The sequence below is a fragment of the Physeter macrocephalus genome, chromosome 11 (assembly GCF_002837175.3).
Source record: "Physeter macrocephalus isolate SW-GA chromosome 11, ASM283717v5, whole genome shotgun sequence".
NCBI classification, from domain to species: Eukaryota; Metazoa; Chordata; class Mammalia; order Artiodactyla; family Physeteridae; genus Physeter; species Physeter macrocephalus.
Window position 1 is genome coordinate 157600199 of NC_041224.1, and position 23801 is coordinate 157623999.

Here is a 23801-nt window from a genome sequence, read left to right on the forward strand (position 1 = left end):
TGTTTGTGTGTGTGTGTGTGTGTGTGTGTGTGTGTGTGTGTGTGTGTGTGTGTGTGTGTACGTACACTGGGTGGGGGGGTGGATCAGGGTTTCTAAGCAGAGGGGGCAGGAAAAGAGAAGAGCATCCAGCGGACAGTGAGCACTCATATCTCTCTGGCCCCGCCTGTCTTCCTGCAGGTGCACCTTCGCTCTGCCAGGCGCCTTTGCGAGCTCTGCTGTGCCAACCGGGGCACGTTCATCAAGGTGGGCCAGCACCTGGGGGCTCTGGACTACCTGCTGCCGGAGGAGTACACCAGCACGCTGAAGGTGCTACACAGCCAGGCCCCACAGAGCAGCATGCAGGAGGTCCGCCAGGTCATCCGAGAGGACCTGGGCAAAGAGGTACCCACCTCTGCCGGGGGGTGGGGGGATGGGCTTCCGAAAAGGCCCCCGCAGAGTTCTCGCTGCTTGGCCCCAAGCCCTGGGGCTCCACCAGTGGCGTGGCACTATGCTTCACAGAAACTTTCAGGGTGAAAGCAGAGAGGTTAGAAGGAACCTGAGTGGCCCTCAGTATAAAATGTTAGTTGGACCATACGAAATCGTTGATATTTGACTGTTTTTGACCTGTAACTTAATACGATTCATATGGTTGAATTTAATAATACCTATCAATTATTGAGGGTTTACTGTGCGCTCACAGCTGCGCTGTTTCCCACATGTTATCTCACTTAGTCCTCAGGGCAAACCTATGAGGTAGGTACCATCGTTAACCCCATTTTGCAGATGAGGGATGGAGACTTAGAGTGATCAGGTAAAGCATCCAAGGGGACTGTTAGTAAGTGATTCCAGTGCACTGCTCTATCGGTGAGCTGTCCTAATCATTCAATGCTATGACTTTTCCAGAACGTCTCTGGGCCACTGCTTGATTACCTCCAGTGATAGGAAGCTTATTCTCTTACCTGCTGCCTAAGGTGGTCCATTCTATTATCACTCATCCCTAATTGTTATACATGCTTCCTCCTAAGGGCTAGACCTGCCTCCTCAAACTTTCCTGATCTTCATCCACCCCATGGAGCAAAAGGGAAAGGGGCTGAGGGCCCTTCCATACACAGCCCTGGTCACACTCCTTTGGACTCATGCCGGTGACCTGCAGGATGTGTGGAACCCAGCTTGCCACAGCGGTGTGGATCCTAGCTGACCTGATCTGCTCATCTTGATTCTGGGGATGGGGAGGGATTGGAGCAGCCGTCTGCAGGGTGCCGATTGGCCGATCAGGCCCAGCCTTACAAATTATGTGCTATAATTTCATGGTACCCCAGAGAACGCTATTACTATATTTGAAATTCTCCTCTTAGAGAGAGAATCCTTTGGATCTAGAACTTTTCTGAGCAAAATAATCTTAAAGTCAAGCCTAGATCAGCTGATGCCTTTCCTGAGATTATTTTATTACCTTTGGTGCCTCCCAATTTCCCCAAATAAAATCTTTAGCGCGACTTTCAAGGTCTACCCCATCCACTTTCAAGTTGCCATGGTCTCTGTCTGCCTGGAATCTCTTTACCGCATTCTCTCCCTGTCAGGTGATTCCTTGTGTTTCTAGGCCATTCGTCCATCTGTCTAGCAAATGCTGGGCACTGTGCTAGGTGCTGTGTGTCCTGGCCAAACCCCAACTCTCCTGTGAAATCTTCTCTGACCCTCTGCACACCTTTGCTCTTCAGCTTGTGCCTCCCGTAGTTTGGTTAGTTGTGTCTAGTTGGTTTCACGGTAAGCTGTGAAGTCTGGGGATGAAGACCGTGATGGTCCTTTGAGTCCTATCTGCAGTCCTATCTGCAGTTCCAGAATAGGAAGTTGTATATCGTGGGCACCAGTGTTTGCTTAATGAACCAATGGCTGATAAGTGACAATTTCCTTAGGCTACTGCGGACCAGGCGGAGAGTAGGGGCAGAGGTTCATAAAGACCATGTTCCATGTTCTCTGGTCTGCGTGGAGCTGGCCCTGGCTGTTGGTGCCTTTCTGTAGAGCTGGTATCTTGTGCCTGGCATCCAGCCAAAGGTGAACCACTCCTCAGTGATAGCCTGGCCTGGGCTGGCCTCATTAACTGACTCTGGGGGGCCTGGGTCATGCAGGAGGTGAGCGTAGAAACCTCTGTGGATTCCCTTCCTCCTGAGGAGGTGGGGGAAGATCGAGTGAAGATTTAGGGCTGGTGTCAGGAGCAGACCACAGGCTGGGAAGAGCGGGGTTAGCATGCAGGGGCCGCAGGCAGAGGGCACGGGATTGGCATGGCACAGCCGCGTGTGCCTTTGCTTCTTGCCAAGACTGCTGGCCTCCTGCTTCCGACAGCATGAGGTGCACCCCCAAATTAAAACGAAATAAATCACTGTGATAACAGTGTGCAGTGCATCATCGCTAGCACGTGGCAGCTCAGTGGGGGGCGGAGGCACGGGAGGGAAGGCAGCAGATTAACCCTTGGAGGCCGACTCGTCTCTGGAGAGCCGGAGGGGGAGGCGAGAGCAGGGCAGTGGCTTCCTGCGAGCCAGGGTGGAGCGAGATGGGAAGCTGGGGGTGTCAGCAGTCATGGTGTGCCCACCCAGCTGGCATGTCTGGGGTTGGAGGATGCTGCCTGCATCTTCCGGGCCTCTTCTCTAGGCCCCCCGGCCAGGTCCTCCTGAGCGTGGTGGCCTGTGGCTTCTGACCCACAGCTTGACTCGAGCCCTCTGAGAAAAGGAGGCTAAAGTCAAGGTCATGGCTCAGAGGGGGCGTCCCTCACAGCTGGGAAGCTCAGAGACCTCTGGTTTCCTACCCGGCACTACAGGCGCACAGCCTCCTCCTCCCTCCCGGGAAGATGGCATTTGTTGCCGGTGACACACTTTCTCAGCCTGTGGGTGGAGGGAGGGGAAAGGAGACGGGTGGGAAGCAGGGTAGGTGGGTGTGGGGCTGTGAGGGCGGGGGAAGTCACTCACTCCGCACTTCCCTCCTCCTCCAGCCCCTCCTGTGACACTTCTCGGGGAGCAGCCCTCCCCCCAGGAAGATGTTTGAGCCAGCCCCACTGATCCTGGGCTCCACGCCTGCCCTGGGACCCTCCATTCCGTCCCTGGTTCCAGGAGTGTGGTGAAAGGAAGCCGGGTCTGCCACGCATCACCATCTTCTTTCTAGGTGTGAGTCCTTGTGTGGGCTCTGAGGTTACCTGGAGCTCAAAGACTGCATAGCTGCCCCTAGATCTCAGACTGAAGAGTGAGGAGAGGTGGCCAGAGGAACTCGAGGCCGGTGCGTTCCAGCTTGCACTGATTGGCTCCCTCTATGCTCTTGGGGACCCCTCCCATCAGCAGGGGCCTTGGGGGGTCACTAAGATCCTCAGACTGATCCCTGTCCCAGGCAGATAGGGCTGGCCCTAAAGGGCATCCCCAGCATGGGGGATGAGGGTTAGGTGGCGGCTCTTCTGGATCCCATGATTTGCACTTGGTTCTGGATCAGTCCAAATCCCTGGACAGCAGCCAGTGCTGTCAGTGCAGAGGTGAGGGCAAGTGAAGGGGTACCATCCTGGCATAGGGATTGGCCTGGGTAGGGAGTCGGGGGGACCAGGTAGCTAAGGGAACGGCATGTGACGGATGGGACAAGACCTCAGATCTCCTGATCTTCTGGCCAGTGCTTTGTCTCTTATGTAACAGAGCTTCCGTTTGGCAGAAATCCTCTGTAAATCACTTTTCTATGTGTCCGTGTATCTGTGCCTTGGAAGTTTCTACTATTATTACCACAAAGAAACTTACTTTTTTCTTTTTCTTTTGAATGTTAGGCTTAAGTCCTGAAGGAAAGATCCTGGGAATCAGTCAGAAGTCAGAACTCTAGGAGGTGGGGTCATTTCTGCTGCCCCCAAAGTGACTTGGATCTGGGGTGGGTTGGGGATGGTCTCAACCTCGGTCTCCTGACTGCCCTTGGGGCTGTGGGTCCAGGTGCAGTGCTGATCTCGACCAGCAGATGGCGCCTGAGCTCGAGAGTCAGGGATGGGTATGGAAGACACGGTCCTTCCTTACAGAGGGGAGCCCCAGCAGCTGGCTGAGATTCAGATGATTTCTACTCCTGGGCATGGTCCATGCTGTGGAAGGAGCCTGGGCTGACACCTCTGAGCCTGGGCAGACACAAGCCTAAGGGATGAGACTGTTGACCATCCTGGTGTCAAGGAGCTCTTGGCTGTGTGTTGGAGGACCTGGCATGGTTCTTCACACTGACCACCAACCTATCCTTTCGGCTTCCTCATTTGGAGTAGGAGTCCCCTAAGGCCCCCTGCAGGCTCTAACAGCATGCAGTTCTATGGTTCAACACGTTTTCCTTCATTTTTCCATTTCTTCTTTCTCTTTGTTGTCTAAGCAGCTTGAATTTAGTGAAAAAGGCACAGAGCTGGAAGCTGTGGCTGCAGCCCAAATGGGTAAGACCTCATTCTGGCCCTTGTAGTCTGGGGTCATCAAGAGGTACACTCATCACTGTAATACCTGGCCATGTAAGTGCCTGCTAGAGAGAGAGAGAGAGAGAGAGAGAGAGAGAGAGAGAGACAGAGACAGAGACAGAGACAGAGAGAGGGAGAGAGAGAGATAGATATTATATTTGGGTGGATAGAAACTTTCTGAAGCAGGTGGCATCTGACCCAGGATCTCAAAGATGGGTGGGATTGGAGGAGGTGGAGGTTGGAGGAGGGGATTACTGATTAATGAGATGTGCCAAAGATGCAAGCAGTGGAAAGCATAAAGTACAGAGAGTGCACAGTGAATAGTCTTGTTGACTAGTATATGGGTTCAAGCTGGTGGCCAGTGGAGCCGAGGTTGCAAAGTTGGGGCTGAGGTTACATTGAGAGGGGCCTTTGAATGTTCTTTTCATAATGGGAGCCTGGAGAGGAGGACTTGTAGAGGGGCCTGAGCAAAGAAGGACAGAGTGGAGCCGAATTTTCTTAGTAACATGGGAGATGAGGTCATCTTTTACAGGTGGGGAAGGTGGAGGCTGGAGGTTTGAGGTGGGCGGAGAGCTTGGGGGTAGGAGTTACAGTGGGACTTTGGAAGAGATGATAGAACCCTCAGCTGCAATGGGACAGTTATCTTTGGTCATAAACACACACACATATCTCTCCCCACCTCCCCAGCACATACAGACAAGTCCAATCTCCTTACAGTATATTTCAGTGAATGATCCAGTTTTGTTTATTGTCCTGGAACATAGTTGTATCAGATAACGTTCTTTCCAACCCTTAAATTCTATGAAAAACCAAAGGAAATGAGGTTAGGGGCTGGGGCAGAGCACAGAAATACCTTTGTTAGGGGCAATGCTTGTGCTGGTATTGGGGTGCTGGGGTTTGGCTTCTGTGCTCTGAAAGATGTTTTATCTGTCTTTTACCCCTGAGCTCCCACAGGGTGGAGATCTAGACTTGACCTTGTTTTGTAACTCCCCATAGCTCCCAGGGACAAGGGCTCAGTGTTTTGATGGGCCATCTGACCAGAGTGGCTATGAGAATGCAGAAGAGAACCACTGTGATTCAGATGGGAAAATGCACCCGTCATTGTTTCATACAAACCTACAGGTACGCGTGGAGGGCGATGTTTAAGTTGTAAGCAAAAGTTCAGAAAAAGAGATAAAGAAGCTCTGCTCCCAAGAACATCATTCATCTCTCAAGCTTGGTGGGGGTGGCAGAGAGAAGGCACTGTTGACGTGAGGACCAGCGGAGGCAAAAGCAGAAGGCGGGGAGGTGAGGCAGGAACTCCTGGCCCGTGCAAGGGGTTCCTGGTGTGGGACCACTGGGTGGGGGCCGTGCAGAGACTGGAAGAATGGCTTGGGTGGAGGCCTCGGGGCTTGGGGAGGGGACCATAGGCTAGGAGAGTGAATGACCGGCTCTGGGCTGAGCCATATCATTTCTGCGTACCTGCACATAGGATTTCTGCTGGTACGCAGAGAACTTTGTGAGAACTAGGAAAAGGTGCCTGAGCTGGGCATCCCTTCCTCTAGGTGGTGACCGCTCTACCAGGGCTGGATTTTTATTCTTCTATTAGTCAGGATTGGCCAGAGAAACAGAGCCAGTAGGATACATGTGTGTTCTTTTATCTAATAAATAAATAGTGATTGATTGATTGATTTTAAGGAATTGACTTATGCAGTTATGGAGGCTGGCAAGTCAAAAGTCTTCAGGGTGGGCCATTGGGCTGGAGACCCAAGAAGAGCTGATGTGCATCTGCTGGCAGAATTTTCTTTTGCTTGGGGAGATCAGTCTTGTTCGATTCAGGCCTTCAACTGATTGGATGAGGCCCACCCATATTAAGGAGGGCAATCTGCTTTACTTAGAGTCTACTAATTTAAATATATATATCTCATCCCAGAACACCCTTACAGAAACATCAGAATAATGTTTGACCAGATTTCTGGGCACTGTGGCCCAGCCAAGTTGACACGTAAAATTAACCCTTATAGTTCCCCACACGGCCCTTGGCTTGGCTTGCACATTTGTACCCTGGGTCCTGCTCTCACATGGCCCTTGAGCTTCTTTTTGAGCCTTTGAGGTGGGCAGGAGCCAGACTGCCTGTTGGTTTACTGGCTTTGTGACCTTGGACATGTTACATGTCTTCTCTATCCCTCAGTTTCCTCATCAGTAAAATGGGGATAATAATAGTACCTGCCTCACAGGCTTGCTGCAGGGATTAAATGAATTAATGAATGTGGAGCATTTAGAGCATGCCTGGCACAGAGCAGATGATCAGCAAAGGTTAGCTATTGTTTCTGTGTCGCGCTGGATGCTTCATATGTGCGAGGAACCAATGTTCTGAGAGACTTTAAATGGTGGAGTTGGGTCTTTAACCAGGTTTTCTGATACAAGGTATGGTCCCAGATACTATTTTGCTAGAAGAATCGGCCTTTCTCTTCCTGTTCCTGATTGGTACCCAGCATTCCATCTAGTGGCCAGCCCCTTCCCTCCCACTGTTAGAAACCTCGCACAGGCTGCCTTGGAGCCTGTCTCCTGGGCTTCTTGAGCACCACCCTCCCAACAGACCCCCACCTTGGGGGCTGCTGGCAGCTCAGCGGGCAGTTTCCTGAGGCCTATTAGTAGCACCGCCTGTGTACTCTTGGTCTGATTCCATGGATGAGGTGGAGCCATGGGTGCCCAGGGCCATGAGTTGGTGGCTGTGCTGTGTCCAGGACCCACCGTGCCCTCCTCGCTTGCAGGAAGGCAGCTGGACTCAACTTCCCTTGTCCTGGAGGAGGTGGGTATGGGATGTGCGCAGGGACGAAACATGCCCTGGGTTGGACTAGGGCTAGAGAAGAGCTTAGGACAGAGGTAAGAGGAGCCCCTCCTGCCCCCGGGGCTGATTCCACCTGGGGGCCCGCGGCTGGCAGAATACTTTCCTCCCTGATGACACATGCCTCCGTGCTTATGTTCCTTGCTGCCTTCTTTCCAATGCCGATCCAACTTCTCCCTGTCCGTCTCTTATTTGTTCACACATATTTACGGAGCACTCCTCTGTACCAGGCACCATGCCAGCCCCCGGGGGTCCCTTCCCACCCCCGGGGGTCCCTGCCCTCTGGGGCTCCTGCCCTGTTCTCGCACACACTGGCAGGGGCCGGGCCAAGGTCAGCTCACCCTTTACCACCTTGGGCTGCTCCACTGGCCTGCAGCTGAGGACCACCCCGAGGGCTTCAGCTGTCTGTAGAATTGCTTCTTTCGGTCTTCTTCTGGCGTCTGGTTTCTTTGTCTCCCCAGACAGCACCCCCTCCTCGCCAAGGCTACTGTGTGTGAGCGTTCTGGGAATGGAACAGACGGGGCTGGAATGCGGGGAGGAGGGGGTGGAGGGGACGGGGGGAGCTGACCACCCTCCCTCCCGACCTGGGCTCATCCAGCCTTCCCAGCAGCTCTCAATAAAAAATACATTTATAGTAAAAACATAATGAAGAATAGAAAAACATTTTGCCCCCAATAATGCTGAACATCAAAAGGAGATTTTTATCAATTATGAGAGAGATTTTGGCCATAAAATGGTAATTTAACGAGTGGGAGATGGATGGCAGGAAGCTTTCCTGTCAGCCGGGACGGATGGCGTGCCATTAGTCACTGGGTGAGAGACTGAGGCAGCCACGCTGGCCCGTCCTCCCTAGGCCTCCTGGCCCGGCTCCACCTCAGGCCCACGCCCCTCTGCAGGCTTCCTCCTCTGGGCTGGGCGGGCGCCCATGCTGGTCTCTGGGGTGCCTACCGTCCGATTCTTCGGTAGCTCCTGGGTGAACTTTACCCAGCCTGGGCCACGTCCCTCTCACGCCTGTGGAATGGAGGCCCCCGGAGAGGTACTCAAGCGCTGCCCCCGCCCCCTGCTTTCTTTCCAGCCCCGTTGGCCTCTCCACTCTTCACACAGCTGCACCCTGGCTGCACAGGGTTCTCCCATCAACCTGCATTTGTACCTCAGGCCTGTCCTCTCATGTCCCTCCTTTATTTCTCAGGCTCTTTATCATCCTTTGATAAAGGATGATGAACACCACCACAGAGACACACACACACACACACACACACACACACACACACACACACACACACACTCTGCTTTCTTTCCAGCCCCGTTGGCCTCTCCACTCTTCACACAGCTGCACCCTGGCTGCACAGGGTTCTCCCATCAACCTGCATTTGTACCTCAGGCCTGTCCTCTCATGTCCCTCCTTTATTTCTCAGGCTCTTTATCATCCTTTGATAAAGGATGATGAACACCACCACAGAGACACACACACACACACACACACACACACACACACACACACACACACACACACACACACACACACACACACACACACACACTGAATGCCTGCCAGCTATCAGGCATTGCTTTAAAGCTTTCACATGGATCAACTCACTTCTCACTAGAACCCTCTGAGATGGATACTATTATTCCTTATTTTACAGATAGGAAACTGAGGTACAGTGTCTGCTGAAGTGGTCCCCCTGGGCCTCCTCATGTACTGCCAGTCAGGATTAATGTCTCCTTTGCACTTCCCCCGTTGCAGCTCTCATGCAGTTCTTTGTTGCGTTAGGATCGGTTGCTTTTCCCTCTTGAGTCCCCTACGAGGCCTCGTGTGAGCTCTGTGCATAGTAGGTGCATAGTTAGTAATGTGGTTGGGTTGACTTGGAGAACTACTTCAGATGCCCCTGTCCCCTTGAACAGGGCGGTCCTCTCACTTCAGCCTGGTCGTCTGGTCATCTCAGAGTTCGGTTTACGTTCTCAGGATGGCAGGTCTCTTCCCCCTCATCTTGGGGTTTCCTCAGAGCTCTGTCCAGTGCGCGGCTCACAAAAGATGCTTAATAATGGATCATAACACGCGCTGAGACACTCCATCCAGCGTAGGACATCGTGGTGTGAGGTTGTAGGGCCTGGGGTCCTTGGGGTGGCCAGCTCCACGCCTGGCTTGGTACTGGCCCCCTTGTTCCCTGGGACGTTCCCACATGAGCCTGTGGAGGGCTGTGCGAGGGTGCGTCTGGGGCTATCTAAACGATGGGCTGAGGACCTTCCCTGGCGGTCCAGTGATTAAGACTTCACCTTCCAATGCAGGGGGTGCAGGTTCCATCCCTGGTCAGAGACTAAGATCCCACATGCCTGGGGGCCAAAAAACCAAAACATAAAACAGGAGCAATATTGTAACAAGCTCAATAAAGACTTTAAAAATGGTCCACATCAAAAAAGTCTTTAAAAAAAATAAAATAAAATAAAAAAATAAACTATGGGCTGAGGCTCAGTCAGGGTCTGGCTTCTAGAAGGAGCAAAAGGCTCATTTCTGGGGCAGCGTGGCATGAAGTTTAATAAAATAGGCTCTGAATTCAGAGGGCCTTGCACAAATCCTAAATGCTACATATTCTAATTGTATCATTAGTTCTTTCTGAGCCCTAGTTTCCTCATCTGTAAACAAGAGTGGTAATAAAACCTTTGTATTAATAGGGCTGTGATGAGGGTTGAAAGATTAACCCATCTAAAATGCAGTGCGCAGCATATGGTGAATCCCAGTAGCTGCTAGCTGTGGTTGTCGTGTATAAGGTTGTGAGGAAGAACTGAAGCAATGAGACGGGACCCTCAGATTATATCCAGCACCTCACCTGGTACTTGGATCTTCCTGGGGTTTGACAAACACTGGATCTTCTCGTTCAGCCCTCATTGTCCAGCGGCAGCTGCTTTAGACGCAAGTTATCCAAGAGCCTCACTAACTCATGCGTTGTAACGGTTTAGAAATTGTCTTGTTCAACCCCAGTTTTTCACAGGTGAGGAAACTGAGGCTCAGAGAGGAGAAGCAACTTGCCCAGGGTGGTACAGCGGCTTAGTGGTGGAAGCAGAACTAGAACCTGGTTCTCATGACTCCTGATCCAGGGCTAGTGCTCCTGGACTGTTCTGTTCAGGGCTGGAAGCTTAGTGCCCAGAAGGAGAGGCCCTGCACAGGAAATGAGGCCGGTCTTGCTCTCAGCGAAACCCAGAGGGCCTCAGGTAGCTTCCACCCTACTTGGGACCTTGTAGTTTCTTGTGGACTTTCAGGACTTTTCAGGACTTTCAGGAAGCTGTATTTTCCTAAGTTCATCCCTCAAAGGGGATGAACTTAGCTAGCTTCGTCTCCTTCTATCAGTCCTTGTCTGTGCTTTGGGGAGATTATACCCATGCGCTTACCAGTTCACCTTTGGCCCATAGGCCATGCCTGGGTGCTCCCCTTCTCTGGGATCTGTCCTGCAGGGTGGCGCCCAAACCCTCTGCTTAGCTGCTGTGTGTCTGGGCTGTTCCGCGGAGGAAGAAAGGGCCTCAGCTCATGGTGGTCCCACTCACTGACTCTGGAAGGTTGGGGTGACCACTTGCTGCTTTGCTCACTCAGAAAATACAGGTTTGTTGGGCAGCTGATAGGTTCTTACCTCTGTGCCAACGCTGTGGTGGATACAGAAAATGTCAAAGCCACATCACTCCCTCCCGCCTCCCCCCTCCCACCCCAAAGCCAGGCAGACAAAACAATACACAGAGGGAGTAATTAGAGAACAATCAAGGCCTCACCTGTGGGGCTGATGAAGGAAGAGTTTGGGGGAAGTTCAGAAGGGGGTTCTTGGAGGAGGTGGGCCTTGAGCTGGCCCTTAGAGGATGAGTAAGATTTAAGGAGGGAAAGTACGACAGCACATGAGGCCGGGCAGTGTGGTGGTGAGGGCTGAGCACAGCTTGTTTTGTGCCAGGAGCAGACCAGTGGGGTTGGAATGACAGGGAGCTTTGTTGGGGTGTATTAGTTTGCTAGGGCTGTTGTAACAAAGTACCACAAATTGGGTGACTTATACAACAGAACTCTATTGTCTTGCAGTTCTGATGGCTGGAAGTCCAAGATCCAGATGTCGGCAGGGATGGTTCACCTGAGGGCTGTCGGGGAGAATCTGTCCCCTGCCGCTCCACTCGCTTCTGGTGTTTGGAAGCCAATCTTTGGTGTTCCTTGGCTTGTAGAAGCATCACCCTGATCTCTGCCTTTTCTCTCACCTGGCGTTCTCCCCGTGTGTGTGTGTGCACCTGTGTGTGTCTGTCTCTGTGTCTGAATTGCCCCTTTTCATAAACGCGGTCATGTTGGATTAGGGGTCCCACCCTATGCCAGCATGACCTCATCTTAACTAATTACACCTGCAAGGACACTGTTTCCAAATAAGTTCATGTTCTAAGTACTGGGGGTTAGGACTTTAACACCTGCATATTCAGAGGACACAAATCAACCCATAACAGATGGGTGCATTGGGTCTTTTGTGGTTGTGAGGATCAGAACCCCAACTTGATCTAGCTGAAGCAAAAAGGCGTATGTCTTGTCTAATGTAACCACATCTTAGGAAGGCTTGGGGTGGAGTTGAGCCTTTGGGGAGCTCTTCCCGGACTCTTTTCTCTGTCTCTCCACTTCTTCCTGCAGGTCAGCTTCATTCATGTTCCCTCCATGACCACCTGGCACCGGCAGCTGTCAGCCTCACCTCTTTCCAACTGTGGCCCCAGGAGGAATTCCCCCCACCACTCTAGTTTCATTTTATAAAATAAAGTGTCCCCCTTCTTCCCCCCAATTCATGTCTATCTGGAACCTGAGACTGAAATAAGGTTTTTGAGGATGGAATTAGGCAACTTAAGATGAGTTTACGCTGGATTAGGGTGGTCCCCAATGACTGGTGTCCTTATAAGAAGACCATGTGACAATGAAAGCAGAGATCTGAGTGATGTAACTATAAACTGAGGAACTCTGAAGATTGCTGGCAGCCAGCAGAAACTAAGAAGACGCAAGGAAGCATTCTCCCTTAGAACCTTCAGAGGGAACGCAGGCCTGCCAACACCTTGACTGCAGATGAGCTGAGCTTTTGGAGCTGTGAGACAATAAATTTCCATTGTTTTAAGCCCCCCCCAGTTAGTGGTAATTTGGTGTGGTAGCCCTATTAGCAAATACAGTTGTCTGTTTCCATACGGACCAATCACTGTGGTCGAGGAGGTGGGGTCTGTAAGATAATTACCCCCCTCATTTAAACCCCAAGGTTTAGAGCTGGGGTCGGGTGGGAAGCAGCAAGGCAGAAGAAGGCATAAAGATGCGTAAGGCCAACAGAAGCGGAGATGTTCATGTCAGCGGATGTCTTTACTGGTGATGGCTGGTGGAGAAGCGATGATCTGGAGGAGTCCCAGGTTCTGCCCCATCCTACAGTGAACATAATTGCCAACCTTGGCCCAGTGCTCATGGCGTGAGAGGTGCTCATCCTAGTTGGGTGTTCCCAGAAGATGACTCCAAGAAAAGGGTTCCAGTGCAGGTGGTTTTGTGGGAAGCTCAGGGTCTTCCAGTAGGAAGTGGGAACCTTGTCTAGGGAAGAGGAGTCAGCCGGTGGCTGTGTGCTCTTAAACCAGCTGCCCCAGTGGGTGAATGAAGAAGGTTAATGCTGTGGGGAGACTGGGAAACGGTGCTAAACAGTCACCTTAGAATCATCGCACTCAACAACCAAGGGAGAAGGTAGGGTGTTTATACACCAGCTTTCTAACTTCCCGAGTGATGGCTGCTCCAGAGGGCTGTTAATTCCTGCGGCTTTGGGGGAGGAGTCCTCAGGCACAGATGGAAATACAGAGAATTGCAAATCAGGCCAGAGAAGGAGGAAAGATCTGAGGGAATGGGGGGACACTGGCACACTTTGCAGGCATCATCTCCTATAATCCTCACAGCTGCCCTATGAGGGGAAGTACTATTATTATTCCCATTTTACAGAGGAGCAAACCAAGACCAGAGAGGTTGAGTCACATGCTTGAGGTCACACAGAGAGTACCAGGCAGAGTCAGGAGCAGAAGCCAGGGCTGACTGCAGAACCCAGGCTCCTAACCACTGCGTTCCCTTGTTCTCTGTAAGGACCCCTGTGCTTTTCACAAGGTTTCATATTTCTGGCATTTGATGGATTCTCCCAGCATTCCTGAGTGGGAGGCGGGACAGGCAGATGGGGAACCTGGCAGGTCAAGGAACTGAATGTTTATTAAGTGTTTTCTCCTTCCCTAGCATGTTTTAGGTGTTTTCAAACACAAGGTCTCATTTAGTCCTCACAACAGCTCAACGAGGTAGGTATCCCTTTCCCCATTTTTTCCAGATGTAGAAACTGAAATTCAGAGACTCTGAGTAACTTACTCAGTATCACACAGCAGGACAGTGGCTCAACTGGGAACTGAACCTTAGTGTTGTCTGACTCCAGAGACCCACACCCTTCATGGAGGCGAGGGGCTGGTTCAAGGCCGCGCTGATGGGCCTGTGGGACCCAGTCTGCCCCTGAGGGCCATGCTCTTTCCTCTGACATCAGCCCAGTCTGCCCTCTTGCCTTCAGCCCTGGGCTGACCCTGGGCCTATGTTGCCTCAAGAGCCAATCAGATGGTAGCTGGGGAGGTGCTCTAAGGAGCCTGCAGGGAGGTCATCAGGCTCTCCTCTCCATCTCACCTCTGAACAAGGTGCCCCCCCTGTGAGTGTGCAGGCACGGGCTGGTGATGGGGGAGGGGGCTGCTCCCCCACAGACTTCTCTAGGGAGGAGCCCCCCTCTCCTCCCACTGTCCCCGCTCGCCGTCTACCTGATGCTGCTCCTTGGCAGCAGAGGGAGGCAAGCCCTCCATGTCCGCCTGATTTATGTGCATCGTTGAAACAATAATGTTTAATCTGGAAAGGGCTAATCAATTTTTTATGCTGATTATGAATAGGCCAGCTGTGCCTGCTTCTTTATTCATGGAGCTTTAGGAACAAGCCCATGTCCCAGGCCAGGCTCCCTTGGTGATTTCTGCTGTAGGGGGCCCAGCTTCAAGGAGTGGTGCCTTGGGTGCCTGGCCTGTGCCACTTTGGAGGTGACTCCGTGTGTGTGTGTGTGAGACCAGAGAGTGTAAGCTGACTCCAGGTGGAGAACCGGATGTAGTGTGCGTGGGTGCATGTGTGCCTGTGTAGAGGGTGGGATGGTCTGGGGAACAATTAGGGGAGCGTTGGATGGAAGGTAAGTGTCACAGGGTCATAGAAGGGGGAGGGCGATCAAGGATCAAGTACCCTGACACCTCCTTTTACAAGTGAGGAATTAAGACCCAGGAAAGGTGAAGCAACTTCCCTAAGGTCACGCTGCTGGTTGGTGGCGGAGGTGGGGTTAGACGCCCTTACTCGGAGGACAGAACACTTTCCACAGCAGTACGAGCAGGGCAGAGTCAGAGAAAGGTACTGTGTGGGTTGCTCTCCTTGAGTTATTGACATCGTACAACTCTGACATCTCGGAGGAGCTTGTATTTTAGGTACAGAATGAGCTGTAGATGTAACTTAATGAGAGGTTAAGACAGGCTGAGAGAAAGTTCTCTGAAGTTTGGGCTACAGTTTTCAGGTGTTCTTGGAATCAGTGAATAGGATCTTAGGGAGGGGTGAATTAGGACACACTCTGAAGGAGGAGAAACCGAGCAGAAAGGCCTGGAGAGGGCCTCTGGGCGGGCGGAGCGGCACGAGCTGGCGGGCACACGCAGGGCTGAGGGTCCCAGGGAAGCGTCTGAATCTGAGCCAGACCAGGGGGCCTGTACCTCTGGGCCTGGGTGGTGTGGCTGCCCCACAGGCTGGGCTCCCGTGTGTGGACACTCCACCTCCCTTCCAGGACGTCACCAATCTTTTGCTGATTCATTTATTGGCTCAGCAGGTGTTTACTGAGCTCTGCCGTGCGGGCACCGGGGGTTATGTGCATGAACAAGCTGCCGTCATGGTGCTTGTGATCCAGTTGTGGCGATGGCAGATGCTAAACAAGCAATCAGGAAAGTGAAAATCTATGACACTTGTGATAAATGCCACGAGAGAGGAGGAGGAGTGCTCTGAGTGTGGGGCTGGGTGGCCTTTCTGAGGACGTGAGGATTAAGCTGAGGCCAGAGGGTAATTAGGGGAAGGGGAGGCAGCACAGAGAACAGCGAATGCAGAGGCCTCAGGGTGGGGAAGACAGTGGATCTGTCTGGGGGCAGAAAAGGGGTGGTAGTGGCTGGACAGAGAGACACCCTGGAAAATGAGGCTGGAGAGGTGCTGGGCCCGTTCGGGAGAGCCGAGGTTGGCACTGACCAGCTCCCTGCAGAGGATGGCGCAGTCCAGCCTGCAGGCTTGCAGGGGATCGGGGTGGAACTGGGTGACCAGTTACAAGGCTCCTGTGGTCGTCCAGGCAAGAGGTGATGGTGACTTGGACAAGGCGTGGACAGACGTGCTTTGGAGGCTGAATCAACAGGACTCAAGGATGAATCACGTGGGGAGGGGCCAGGGAGAGGGAGGTGCCACAGTGGACTCCTGGGGTTCTGACCACAGCACTGGAGGGGATGGTGAGGAGAGTGTGTTAGCAGGTCAGCCTGCAAGCAGTTTGGGGAAGGGTTTTTCTACAGGGCTGGGGTTTGCACAGTGGCCCCCTCTCTCCTTAGTGGTCAGAGAAGGCCGGAGAGTCCACATGGGTCTGAGTGATTTGGGGTTTAGCATTGAGAGGCTGGGATCCAGCGTTGGGTTCCTGTTTTCCAGATATTAAAAAAGTACCCTGATCTGACGTGAGCTCTAGGGCTTTTTCTACAGGGCTGGGGTTTGCACAGTGGCCCCCTCTCTCCTTAGTGGTCAGAGAAGGCCGGAGAGTCCACATGGGTCTGAGTGATTTGGGGTTTAGCATTGAGAGGCTGGGATCCAGCGTTGGGTTCCTGTTTTCCAGATATTAAAAAAGTACCCTGATCTGACGTGAGCTCTAGGGGTGTGTGTGTGTGTGTGTGTGTGTGTGTGTGTGTGTGAGTGTGTGTGTAAAACGGATTTTATAGAAGGAGAAGCTGTTAGTTCAACAGCTGGAACGGCTTCTGCAAATTAACTATGTCATCAGCCTAGTGATGAGGGGTCTCTCATGGGCCCCCACTGCTCCTCTCATCTTTGGTGTGTGAGCCGATGACAGGTAGTTCTGCGTGAGGACTGAAGCTCCTTGGGAAGAGGGGAAGATGCTGTTTCAGCCAAGCAGGTATTAGGGTTTCGCCTGGGGGCTGGGAAGGAATGACATGTAGGAGCAGAGGACGCCTTGTCCTGGGAAGCGGGTGAGGACAGGACTGGCTCTAGGTGTGTCACCTGGCACAGCAGAACTAGAAGCAGTTATGTGCCCTTCTTGTTTCCACATCTCAGGGTTTGCACTTGACCTGTGTTCCCCCCACTGCCAGTGCAGCCCCTTGTCACATTCCCCAGCTTTCTAGCCCTGCCTCTGTCCTGGGAAATGCAGCAAAACAATAAAAACCAACTTGTACAGAGAGTGTTACACTAATGCTCTATTTCAGGGCCTGTTTTAGGTTCCTATTGCTGCTGTAACAAATGACCACAAATTTAGTGGCTTAAAACAGTACACGTTCATTATCATATTGTCCTGTGGGTCAGAAGCCCTGAAGTTCAGGTGCTGGCTGCTGCGTTCCTTCTAGAGGCTCTGTGGGAGAATCTCTTTGCCTTTGCCAGCTTCTAGAGGCCGCCTGCATTCCTTGGCTTGTGGAGCCTTCCTCCATCTTCAAAGCCATCAGCGTAGCTTCTTAAAATTTTTCTCTCTCTCTTGTCCTTTCACCTCTGTTTCCGTTGTCATATCTCTGCTCTGACGCTGACCCTCCTGCCTCCCTTTTATAAGAACCCTTGTGGTTCCATGGGGCCTACATGGGAATTCAGGATACTCTCCTCATCTCAAGAGTCTTACCTTCATCACACCTTTGGGGATTGGGATATGGTCATTTTTAGGGGTCCATTCTTCTGCCTACCACAGGGCCAGATGGTAACTATTTTAGGTTTTGCAGGCCACACACTCTCTGTTGCAACTACTTAATTCTGCCGTTGCCGGATGAGAGTGGCCATAGACAATAAGTAATGAATGGGCATGCTGTATCCCAATGAAACTTTGTTCATGGTCATGGAAATTGAATTTCACGTAATTTTCACATGTCACAAAATATTATTATTTTGATTTTTCTCTCTTAAAAATGTAAAAAAGTATTCTTTGCTTGTGGGCTACAGAAAAGCAGGCGGTGGCCTGGGTTGGCCCCTGGGCTAGAGTTTCCTGGCCCCCTGCTCTAGATGCATATCCTTTAACCTTTAGAACTCCCCCACCAACGGGTATTATTATCACTTCCATTTGCAGAACGTTAGTGCAGCTAAGCAGTTTGCCCAAGGCCAGTTGGCTATATGTTGGCAGATAGGGTTAGCCAGGAGTGTGCGTGGTTTCCCCCAAATGTGAGCTTTATCTTCCCCGTAGATCCAGCAAGTCTGGGTTTACCTCCCTCTAAAATTCCGGGGCACTGCTGCTGTCACATGCAAAGTAAATCTGGAAAACTTCTTATTGGATGGAACACGCTCAGGTGTTATAGAAAGATCGCAAGGGCTTTGGTACGCGAACCCTCTTGTTTGGGGCTCTGAGGCATAGGAGCATAGCCTGGGCTCATTTGCTGTGTGTCATTTTGCCACCTCCCAAAGGCTAAGGAAGTCTGTCCTGACAGCAAATGGTGCCGCTCTAAGCAAAGAATGCTTAGGCTTTAGTTTTTCCCTTCCTATATTTTTGGGTGTAGGAACATCTGAAGGTTGTTGGGAGAAGGCCTTTGGGGTTTTGTGAGGGTGAGCCCATCTGGTTTTAGAGGTATGAATGCGAGTCATTATGGCCAGGCTTTCTCCGCCGTGGGCATGAGCTGTGGATGAGGACCCTCCTCCCCAACCAGGGGGAGACCCGGGGAGCCCAAGTGGGCCTGGATTCCAGGTTGGGAGTTGGTGGTCATCTTCTCCCTGGCGGTCTGCTGTCTCCATAACTTAATTCCCCTTATTCATGGTTCACACAGGCTGTCCCCTCTGCCTGGAAGGCTTCTCTTTCCTTTCTTCAGCTAGTTAACTAGTTAACTGGCTCCTCATCCTTCAGAGCTCAGTTCTTTGTCTCCTCCTCCAAGAAGTTCTCCCAGCCTGGGTTTAATCCTCTGAACACAGGCTCTTATGGTACCAGCTACCTCTCTCTTCATGCACTTATCAGAGCTGGCCATTTATCTTTCTTTGTGATTTCGTGATTAATTCCTGTCTCCCTATTGGACTTCACGTTCCTGTAGTAACTCCAGAGGCTGGTGGCCGTACCCAATTTGGACTCACTCCCCATTGAGTCCCCACTGACCAGCACAGGGCCCTGCACATAGTAGTCACTCAATAAGCATTTGTTGGATGAATAAACGAATGACCTTTAGGGAATATATTCTACTCTGTACGATGGGGGTGATTGTATCTCCTCTACCTTAACCTCAAGAGAGGGTTGAGAATTACATAAGAGCAAGATGTTTTACAAATACAAGGAATTACCCATGGTTGAGCATTCAGTGCCTGCAGAGCAAAGATATCCTGACATCCCTTATTCCAACCAAGCTCAAGTTCAAGGAAGAAGTGGTGAGTCCTCACACGGGCAGGCACGTGCAGTGGAGGGTGTAGAGCTCAACCTGCCCGGTTCTTGGGTCTGAGCTCCTGGCACCACCTGTCTCTGGACCCTGGGATGGGGTGTGAGCACTTGACTCTCCGGGCACTCTGCAGCTCCACGGACAGCTCATCACCTCTGTACTCCGATCACCCAGGGGTTGCCTGCCCTGGGGCCCTGGCTGTGGGAGTCCTCAACTTCATACAGCACTGCCTAGGATCTCTGGTCTCTTTATCCCAGAGATCTCTGTCACAGGCAGAGACATAGACCTGTCACCCTGTGCAGCTGGACAAGTTATTAAGATGGGAAATCTTGAAAGATTAGATTTATGACAGCCAATGGTGGGTTATGAAGAATAATTTATCAAATGTCAGTGCCTGCAGCCTACAATTTACAGAAGGTTTGCTTAACCTGAGAAGATCTGATTGGACTGTGCCCTCCCCCACCTCTAATGAATGACAGATCTAATAGATGGCTTCCCGGGCTGGCCGGCCACACTGGGTGTTTATCTGCTTTTTATTAATCATTATTATCACAACATTTCCATAGTGTCCCTCTACCCACAGCTCTCGAAGTGCCCAGCCACCTTGCGGGGACTGTAGCCACTTCCGGGAGGTGTTTTAGCTATCCTGGATCAGCTGGAAGGCCTGGAGTCCCCTCACCAGGAAGAGGATGGGGAAATCAAACCTAACATCCATTCATTCACTAGGAAATACATACTGGGCATCAATTGTGTGCCAGGTGCCTTGGTTGCAATGCTGAGCAAAAACAGAAGTCTATCATCTAGCAGGAAAGAGGGAGATGAAGCAAATATAAATTGAGGCAAAAGCGCAGCTGTGTAATTGCTCTTGAGGAAGGCAATGAACTCTGAGAATGTACCCAGGGAGGCTTCCCTGAGGAGGTGACAGTTGAGCTGTGATTTGAAGGATGGGTAGGAATTCCCTCGATGAAGAATTCCTATTCATTCCTTCTAGGCAGAGGGGGATGGCACGTGCAGAGGGCCTGGGCAGTGAGGGAGTATGCTGGTGGTCAAAAGAGACCATTTCTTCAGGGCAGATGGAGCTTGGGGAGGGAAGAGGAAGGAGAAGGGGCAGGACATGTAGGCAGGGTCAGACCCTGTGGGTCGTGCTAAGGATTTTGGCCCTGGGAAGCTGGTGAAGTAGTTGAAGCAAGAAGTGACATGATCAGCTTATGTTTGGAAAACTCACCTTAGCTGTATGGGGAAGATGGCTTGGCACAGAAAGGAACAGGAGTGGGCAGACCAGTTAGGAGTCTTTGGGTAAAAGAGGATGGTGGCTTTTACTCACTGACAGGACAGACCTGACAGCCTCCTTGTCCAGTGCTCTTTTCATTAGACCACTCTGTCCTCTTCATGGAGGCATCAGATGGGGCACCCACTACTCCTACAATTATTGGGGGTCTTCTGTAGGCTCTATTCTAGACCCTTTATGTATGATGTTTCATACAACTCTATGAGGTAGGTACCCAAATTCCCATTTTACAGATGAGGAAGCTGAGGTACAAAGGGATTATGTCACTGCCGAAGCTGATGCACCTTGGAGCCAGAATTTGAGTCGGGGCAGTTTGACCCAGAGCTTGCATTGGAATCACTATGCCTTGCTGCCTCTCAGATCCGGCTGTCCTGGCCAGCAGGTGGGCATTCCCAGGGAGCATGTCCATGGCCATCCTAGGGTGGGCTGCTCCTGGCTTCTTGCTTCTCTTTCTGTCAGCTACTTGTCACCATCCTGCAGGAGAAAAGAAGCTTGGTCTGACCTGTGATGCCCTTGGCAGAGCCAGGTAGATGATTATCCTGTACCTGGAGGCTTTTCAGCAAATTGGTAAGAGTTTAGCATCGTGCCAGCCTGCTTGCAAGAACTTAGACAAGAATGCTGTTTTGTAATTTCTGGGGAGGACCCTTGTTGAGAAGGGCCTCAAGTTCTGCCTTTGGCCCAGCTTGGCAGTAGCAATAGCTAATGGCTCTGCAGAACGAACACTTTGATCTTTTAGAACCCCAGAAATAACACAGATTCCATGGAAAACGGGTTCTAGGTGTCCTTGAGCTATTATTGTCATTATGATTTTTATTATAATAAATTGTTCTGAGTGGGAAGCTGGAGGTGGGGCTGCTCCCACCTTGAGGCAGGGCAGCTATTGAGTGGGGAGACGGAGAGACACCTGGATGCCTTGTCCCCTCCCCTGACCCCTCAGGGTCTACATGGCAATATTGGAGGTCCCCTCTTCTTACCCTGCCAGAAGGTCCTTTCAGGGTTGGGTTAAGCAGCACTGGGCAGGGGGCCACTCTCTCCAGCAGGTACTGCTAAAATGCAGGTGTGTTTTTCAGAGGCTGTTGCCTTTTTCTAGTAGGACATTCTGCTGTACCAAGGTCTCCTCATGGCTAGGGACTGCCTGTTTTGTTGGCCCATGTTCCTAGCATGGTGTCTGTCATTTGATGGGCCTGCAGTAAATATTTATTGGCTTAAGCTAAGAAATGGCAAATCGGTTTCATTTCATATGTTAACTTTTGTCAGTTGGTAGTGGCTGCATGGAACACTGGGTTGAGAGAGATTTTGAGGCATCACCTGGGCCCAGCAGGAATGAAGGCTGTGATTGATTAGTGATGTCTGGCAGGGTATGCTTGGGGTACATTAATTAGCTATTGCTGCATAACAAATTACCCCAAAACTTAGTGCCTTAAAACAACAGACATTTGATATCTTACAGTTTCTGCGGGTCAGGAATTTGGGAGTGGCTTACTGGATAGCTTTGGCTCAGTCTCTTCATGAGGTTCTAGTCAAGATGTTAGCTGGGGTAGAGTCATCTGAAGTCCTGAGTGCGGAGGGAGGAGCTGCTTCCAAGATGGCCCACTGTTGGCAGGAGGCCTCGGTTCCTTACCACATGGACCTCTCCACAGGTTGCTTGAGTGTCCTCGTGACGTGGCAACTTGCTTCCTCCTGAGCAAGCATTCCAAGAGAGAAAGCAAGGATGACATCTTGGTGACAGTCTTGGAAATTGGACACTGTCACTTCCTCCATGTGCTGTTTGTTAGGAGTGGGTCATTAAGTCCAGCCCCTACGTGAGGGGCAGGAATTGCAGCAAAATGGGGTATCAGCTGATAGGGCGACTGTGAGATGTAGGGGTTCCTGGTGCTGAAAGGCGGGATGGATTTTCTGCCCAAGGCAGACATCAGACATCAGTGTTTTTGCAGAGTCCTAGCCAGCTAGAGCTCTATTGTCTGCCTCAGGCTGGGGTGGGTATGGTTCACTCCAGCCACTTCATTAGCATGGGGACTTGTCCTTCTCCCCATCAGGCAGCAGTGAACGGCTGCTGGCACCCAGCCAGGTGTGGGGTGGGCCATCTCAAGACCTTGAGAGCCAGATGTTGTTTGCTGCTGATGCCATGGTAACCTGCTCAGGTGCCCTGGGCAGTCTTCCTGGCTCCTAAGTGGGAACTGCCTGGCCTTGGCATCAAGGCCTGGATTTGCTTCTGTCTTCATCTGGAGCTGGCCAGTTCAGGGTTTGCTGGATTTGTTAGCATTATCTTTTGGTGATGTAGTTTCTGAATCCAGAATATGTCTGATGTGAATGAGTATGGGGACAACAGGATAGAGTATTTGAAACTGGACCATCTTGGAAAATCTGGGACATCCCCCATCTTATGACTGATGGGCCAGTCCCCATGAGGCTGGGGCTGCCTGGGCTGCAGGCTCTGGTGGGGCTGGCTAAGAGACCCAAGTGAAACTCTCCCCAGGGGTCATATTGAGGCTTCTCTGGAAGATCCTGACTTCCTGCCTCCTTATCCTGGGCTGAATGAGGACCTGGCCAGTGCTTGGCTGCTTAATGTGGCATTTTGGAAACATTGCCCAGTAACCTGGCTTTATGGGAATCCTCCTGGTTGATTTTCTGGAGCGTCTCTCACTTTGCCCAGTACTAGGGCATCATGTCACATGGTCTCTTGATTCTTGGACCCCAGCTGAAGGCAGTCGGCTGACATTTTTTTTTCTTCCTGTTTTATTGAGATATAATTGACATCCATCACTGTATTAGTTTAAGGTGTACAGTGTGATGGTTTGACTTACATATATTGTGAAATGATTACTGCAATAAATTTAGTTAACATCCATCATGTCGTATAGACGTGCTGAAGTCTTAACCTGAGCCCCTGGTCAGCTAAGCCCCTATTCTTCTTGCCTTACACACACGCGCGCACACACACACACACACACACACACACACAAAGCCCCTATTCTTCTTGCCCTTACACACACACACAAACACACAAAGCCCCCATTCTTCTTGCCCTTACACACACACGCGCTCGTGCACACACACACACACACACACACGCTAAGCCCCTATTCTTCTTGCCCTTACACACACACACACACACACACACACACACACACACACACACACACACACACACACACACACACACCCCATAGAGAAACTTTTTCCCTGATTATTTATTGTTCCTTTTCCAGACAGGGATATTGATATATTTGAATCATGGGCTGACAGTAATTAAAAAGCACATAACGTCATTTTTAAATGTAGTTGTTTTAGTTAATTGATTTTGCCGCCAGACCCAGAGGGAGAAAAAAAAGAACAGGGGAAAGAAAGCCTTAGAAGGGGAGAGAGGTTTCTGCCAGTGACTGGAGGCAGCTGAGGGCCCTGCTTGAATCTAATTGCTGCAAATGCTGTAGTTTGTTTCTGCTAATGGTTTTCTGCTAAAGGTGTGGGGGATGAGGCCTGATTGGAGGAGGGTGACGTTTGTTTCAGCTGCACGAGGGGTAAAATTCTGCTTTCGGGACAGGGTCTATTTTTCCTTACTCTCTATCAGCATGAAGTACTTCCAGCGAACACTTTGAATCAAGGTTCCATTTAGAGATACTTTATTCATATTTAATTACAGC

General features: G+C 51.2%; 1 protein-coding gene across 6 annotated transcripts in view; it reads left to right on the top strand.

Annotated features, from left to right (window-relative positions):
- Nucleotides 1-23801, top strand: part of ADCK1 (aarF domain containing kinase 1) — a 115185-nt gene that overhangs the window by 48338 nt on the left and 43046 nt on the right. For 2 of the 6 annotated variants that reach the window (XM_028496234.2, XM_055088653.1), the window contains exons 4-5: nt 178-381; nt 5411-5536. The exons of 2 other annotated variants lie outside the window; for them this stretch is intronic. In XM_028496234.2, the coding sequence (XP_028352035.1) occupies nt 178-381; nt 5411-5536 (330 nt within the window). The remainder of the gene's footprint in view (nt 1-177; nt 382-5410; nt 5537-23801) is intronic. 2 more of the 6 variants (XM_055088654.1, XM_055088655.1) reach the window with 1 other exon arrangement.